The 6459-nt window shown below is 47.4% G+C and overlaps 1 protein-coding gene across 1 annotated transcript; it reads right to left on the bottom strand.

Moving 5' to 3' along the window:
* Positions 1 to 467: 467 nt before the first annotated feature.
* LOC142069955 (olfactory receptor 52P1-like) lies at positions 468 to 6197 on the bottom strand. The gene is made up of 3 exons (XM_075122796.1): positions 6161 to 6197; positions 4984 to 5811; positions 468 to 574 (listed from the first exon to the last, which is right to left on the bottom strand). The coding sequence occupies exons 1-3, from the start codon at positions 6195 to 6197 to the stop codon at positions 468 to 470; spliced, it is 972 nt and encodes a 323-aa protein (XP_074978897.1).
* Between the last annotated feature and the right edge of the window lie 262 nt (positions 6198 to 6459).

The following is a 6459-nucleotide window of genomic DNA, read 5'->3' as shown; positions in this document are numbered from 1 at the left end:
CAAACCTTTGGTTTCTATGTGCACTTTAGCCAAAGGCAAAAGGATTTTGTAACAGCAAAATAATAAAAGTTCTGCCATCTGTGCTGTCAGTATGTCTCCTTGTTGCAGTATACCTCTCCTAACCACCGAAATTTCTGCCCCTGTATCTTCCCACCCAAGGTGTTCCCTGCTATTAATGCTGACAGCCTTTAAGTGCTTCATGCCTAGTTCAGCAGAAGCTAATTTTAGAAACCTTATGATAAATGACAGGTGCCCAAGGGGCTTCTGTGCTCAGAATCGCAGCATTCACATGGGCTATCCTGCTTTCTTTGAGCACAGGACATTTATTCCTCAGGTGATCAGTGAAATTACAATGATAGCACCTCCTGGACTCTTCCGTTTTCAGAGGAGATTAGGGTTGGGAATTAGAAGAATGGGGTAAAATGGGACCATACTTCCCATCAAGTGTAAACCCCTCTGTCTGTGGTTTATTCACAATAATTGCTTGTCTTCTCAAAATCATCAGCTACAGAAGCCATCTCATCCACAGTTTTCACCTTTTTGTCCCATAGACACTGTTTCACATCATCTTTACCTGTGTTTAAAAAGTGTCCTGAGAAACAAGTTCAAACATTCCTTCAAACCTTGTAACACCTGTGCCCCTTACCCACTTTCCCATCTAGCCCGGGGCAGTAGCCTGACCAGTGTAAGTTTATTTTCCACTACAATCCTCCCTCAATGTGGAGAGGACAATGCACCAGCCCCCGTTCCTTAGCAGATTTCCCTTTACACTTCAAACAACAACTATCTTAGATAAAAATATTAAAATGATTTATTTACTACAGAAAGTGATTATCACTAAGAAGTGTACAGCTCAAAGTAGATGACCTAAAAAATAAAGCAAAATCGCAATCTGAGTACTATAAACTAGACAGGGTTTGAGTCAAGCAGAATCTCACCCTGATGGCACAAACACCCTGATTGGACAATCTTCCATACACAGGCCAGGATTTCTCCTTTCCAGTCTGGGAACACCTCCCCAGTCAAAATCTTTTCCCTCCAGATGTGTCTTCTGGTGTTTTATTGTGGGGGGAGTGTGGCTAAGTGTTGATGTCACTTCCCTGTTTTATAGCTTCTGCCATGTTCAGGGAACTTCATTTTTCCAAACAAAGCCCCAAGCACTGTCAGTGGGAAAGTATAGGCACAAGATGGAGTCCAATGTCACATGACCTGGTCACATGTCCTTGTATCCTTCAATGAGTCATCACAGGGACCATTACCCACATTCTGGCCAGACATCTACAGGAAAGTCCACCAGGTGGGGAGAAGGCAGGAATGTCTGTGAGGGGAGGGCTCCTGCCTCATACTGGGAATGAGGGGCGATCAACAGGTTATCTCAAGTGCTTATATACAAATGCACAAAGCCTTGGAAACAAGCAGGGAGAACTGGAGGTCCTGGTGATGTCAAGGAACTATGACGTGATCGGAATAACAGAGACTTGGTGGGATAACTCACATGACTGGAGTACTGTCATGGATGGTTATAAACTGTTCAGGAAGGACAGGCAGTACAGAAAAGGTGGGGGAGTAGCACTGTATGTAAGGGAGCAGTATGACTGCTCAGAGCTCCGGTACGAAACTGTAGAAAAACCTGAGTGTCTCTGGATTAAGTTTAGAAGTGTGTGCAACAAGAGTGATGTAGTGGTGGGAGTCTTCTATAGACCACCGGACCAGGGGGATGAGGTAGATGAGGCTTTCTTCCGGCAGCTCACGGAGGCTACTAGATCGCATGCCCTGATTCTCATGGGTGACTAATTTTCCTGATATCTGCTGGGAGAGCAATACAGCGGTGCATAGACAATCCAGGAAGTTTTTGGAAAGCGTAGGGGACAATTTCCTGGCGCAAGTGCTAGAGGAGCCAACTAGGGGGGGCGCTTTTCTTGACCTGCTGCTCACAAACCGGGTAGAATTAGTGGGGGAAGCAAAAGTGGATGGGAATCTGGGAGGCAGTGACCATGAGATGGTCGAGTTCAGGATCCTGACGCAGGGAAGAAAGGTAAGCAGCAGGATTCGGACCCTGGACTTCGGGAAAGCAGACTTCGACTCCCTCAGGGAACGGATGGCCAGGATCCCCTGGGGGACTAACTTAAAGGGGAAAGGAGTCCAGGAGAGCTGGCTGTATTTCAAGGAATCCCTGTTGAGGTTACAGGGACAAACCATCCCGATGTGTCGAAAGAATAGTAAATATGGCAGGCGACCAGCTTGGCTTAATGGTGAAATCCTAGCGGATCTTAAACATAAAAAAGAAGCTTACAAGAAGTGTAAGGTTGGACATATGACCAGGGAAGAGTATAAAAATATTGCTCGGGCATGTAGGAATGATATCAGGAGGGCCAAATCGCACCTGGAGCTGCAGCTAGCAAGAGATGTCAAGAGTAACAAGAAGGGTTTCTTCAGGTATGTTGGCAACAAGAAGAAAGCCAAGGAAAGTGTGGGCCCCTTACTGAATGAGGGAGGCAACCTAGTGACAGAGGATGTGGAAAAAGCTAATGTACTCAATGCTTTTCTTGCCTCTGTCTTCACTAACAAGGTCAGCTCCCAGACTGCTGCGCTGGGCATCACAAAATGGGGAAGAGATGGACAGCCCTCTGTGGAGATAGAGGTGGTTAGGGACTATTTAGAAAAGCTGGACGTGCACAAGTCCATGGGGCCGGACGAGTTGCATCCGAGAGTGCTGAAGGAATTGGCGGCTGTGATTGCAGAGCCATTGGCCATTATCTTTGAAAACTCGTGGCAAACCGGGGAAGTCCCGGATGACTGGAAAAAGGCTAATGTAGTGCCAATCTTTAAAAAAGGGAAGAAGGAGGATCCTGGGAACTACAGGCCAGTCAGCCTCACCTCAGTCCCTGGAAAAATCATGGAGCAGGTCCTCAAAGAATCAATCCTGATGCACTTGCATGAGAGGAAAGTGATCAGGAACAGCCAGCATGGATTCACCAAGGGAAGGTCATGCCTGACTAATCTAATCACCTTTTATGATGAGATTACTGGTTCTGTGGATGAAGGGAAAGCAGTGGATATATTGTTTCTTGACTTTAGCAAAGCTTTTGACACGGTCTCCCACAGTATTCTTGTCAGCAAGTTAAGGAAGTATGGGCTGGATGAATGCACTATAAGGTGGGTAGAAAGCTGGCTAGAGTGTCGGGCTCAACGGGTAATGATCAATGGCTCCATGTCTAGTTGGCAGCCGGTATCAAGTGGAGTGCCCCAAGGGTCGGTCCTGGGGCCGGTTTTGTTCAATATCTTCATAAATGATCTGGAGGATGGTGTGGATTGCACTCTCAGCAAATTTGCGGATGATACTAAACTGGGAGGAGTGGTAGATACGCTGGAGGGGAGGGATAGGATACAGAAGGACCTAGACAAATTGGAGGATTGGGCCAAAAGAAATCTGATGAGGTTCAATAAGGATAAGTGCAGGGTCCTGCACTTAGGATGGAAGAATCCAATGCACCGCTACAGACTAGGGACCGAATGGCTAGGCAGCAGTTCTGCGGAAAAGGACCTAGGGGTGACAGTGGACGAGAAGCTGGATATGAGTCAGCAGTGTGCCCTTGTTGCCAAGAAGGCCAATGGCATTTTGGGATGTATAAGTAGGGGCATAGCGAGCAGATCGAGGGACGTGATCGTTCCCCTCTATTCGACATTGGTGAGGCCTCATCTGGAGTACTGTGTCCAGTTTTGGGCCCCACACTACAAGAAGGATGTGGATAATTTGGAGAGAGTCCAGCGAAGGGCAACAAAAATCATTAGGGGTCTAGAACACATGACTTATGAGGAGAGGCTGAGGGAGCTGGGATTGTTTAGCCTGCAGAAGAGAAGAATGAGGGGGAATTTGATAGCTGCTTTCAACTACCTGAAAGGGGGTTCCAAAGAGGATGGCTCTAGACTGTTCTCAATTGTAGCAGATGACAGAACGAGGAGTAATGGTCTCAAGTTGCAGTGTGGGAGGTTTAGATTGGATATTAGGAAAAACTTTTTCACTAAGAGGGTGGTGAAACACTGGAATGCGTTACCTAGGGGGGTGGTAGAATCTCCTTCCTTAGAGGTTTTTAAGGTCAGGCTTGACAAAGCCCTGGCTGGGATGATTTAACTGGGAATTGGTCCTGCTTTGAGCAGGGGGTTGGACTAGATGACCTTCAGGGGTCCCTTCCAACCCTGATATTCTATGATTCTATGATTCTTCCATGGCCCATTATGTGCTCATTGATGGGCCATCAACTTGAATAGTCCTCTCATAATGTGCTGGCTCAACTAGATGTAAGCTACCATGTGGGAGTTACCATAGGAACAAACACATTTGAAATACAGGTCATTGTAAATATTCTTATCTTCAGATACAAAAATGAGACATGCATACAAATAGGATAATCATATTCAGCAAACCATAGCTTTTCCACTAACACCTCACATGACATAGTTTGTACAAGATTTGTGGCAACTATATAACAGTGGTGAATATGGGGGTTCCAGGGTGTTGCTTTGGGGTACAGTGAGTTACAGCAACATATCTATCAAACTAGAGCTCTCTAAGGTCTAATTTTGTGTTTTAATATAAGCCATACATCCATGTCCCAAGCCATGGTTCAGAGCAAAGAAAATTGAATGAGTGATTTTCCAGCTACCCATCACATGTGCAATATGTGACCCCCTGAAAATGTCCATCTCACTTCCATTGTTCAGCGAGTGTCTCCTGCACTTTCCGTTTGTCAGACCTCAGCCTCACACACATTGCTGGATAAACAGACAAGGAAGGAATTTGTGCCTTGGGGAAGTTTTTAACCTAAACTAGTACAAATAAGCTTAGGGGGTCTTTCATGCAGGTCCCCACATCTGTACCCCAGAGTTCAGAGTGGGAAGGGAACCCTGACAAGGGCCCAGCACCATGTCACCAGCCAGCTCTGCATGGAGCTTGGTCTGAGAGCCAGAGCACCAGGAGAAAACTTGAGGTCCCTTTATGAGTAAAGGGCTGGAGCAGCCTATCCCAGATCTCTTGGGTCCTCACCCAGTAGATGTTGGGGTTTAGCATGGCGGGCAGCAGGAGGTACCTGTTGGCCATGAGAATGTGGAAATTCAGGGCCACATTGTGCCCAAACCAGTGCATGGGGAAGGAGAAGAGAGCTGGGATGTAAGAGTTTAAGATGACACAGAGGTGGGAGCCACAGGTCCCAAAACTCTTGAGCCAGGCGTCCTTTGTGGGGAGGCTTAAGATGGCCCTGAGGATCTGGGTATAGGACACAGCAATAAAAAACACATCCAGACAGATCACCAAGAATGCCACAGAGAGGCTGTAGTAACTACTAGTGTGGATGTCAGCACAGGCCAGCTTCACCACAGAGATGTGCTCACAGTGTGTGTGGGCAATGATGATGGTTCTGCAATATGGCCACCTCCTCACCAGGAAGGGAGTGGGCAGTAGGAGCATGGATCCGCGAAGCACCATGGCCAGGCCAATTTTGGCCACCATGGGGTTTGTCAGGGTAGTACAATGTCTCAGGGGATCGCAGATGTCCACATAGCGATCAAAAGCCATGGCCATGAGGATCCGAGACTCCATCGTAGAGAAGCTGAGAATGAAGTACAGCTGCAAGAGGCATGCACTGAATTTGATCTCCCTGGAATTGAACCAGAATATGCTCAAAATTTTGCATCGGATAGACGTAGAAAGGACTAGGTCGGTGATGACCAGCATGCAGAGGAAATAATACATGGGCCCATGGAGGCTCGGCTTCCTCTTCACGATGAACAGGATGGCGAAGTTCCCCAAGATGGCTATGGCGTATATGGTGCAGAAGGGGATAGAGATCCAGATATGGGCTGAGTCCAGGCCAGGAATGCCCAGCAGGATGGAGGTGGAGGGCTTCGTGAAATTGGTTCAGTTGGAATCTGACATGGAGTAAGAAAGAAGGTGTCCTATCCTGAGGCACAGTGGTGTCTCTTGAATGTACTGTACATTCCCTGACTTCCTTTATGTGCCCAGGGTTTAGGGTGATGGTGGCAGGACAAATACCATATTCACCCTCCCAACAAAGGACACCCAGCTCAAGATTTTTGGGACCTGCAGCTCCCACCTCTGTGTCATCTTAGCCTTTTACATCCCTCATCTCTTCACCGCCCTCACGCAATGGTTTGGGCATAATGTGGCCCTGCATTTCCATGTTCTCATGGACAATGTGTATCTCTTGGTGCCCCCCACGCTATACCCCATCATCTATGGGGTGAAGACCCAACAGATCCGGGATAGGCTGCTCCAGCTCTTTACTCAGAAAGGGACCTAGAGTTTTCTCCTGATCTCTGGCTCTCAGACCACACTCCATGCAGAGCTAGCTGGTGATATGGTGCTGGGCCCTTTTCTCTGAATCACTGACTGGCCAGTCAAAGAGACTATCAAGGTTCCTTCCCCACTCTGAACTCTAGGGT

This window comes from Caretta caretta, chromosome 1 (assembly GCF_965140235.1).
Source record: "Caretta caretta isolate rCarCar2 chromosome 1, rCarCar1.hap1, whole genome shotgun sequence".
Taxonomy (NCBI): Eukaryota; Metazoa; Chordata; order Testudines; family Cheloniidae; genus Caretta; species Caretta caretta.
Note: the sequence above shows the minus strand (reverse complement) of the source record. Positions and strands in the feature narration are given on the sequence as shown.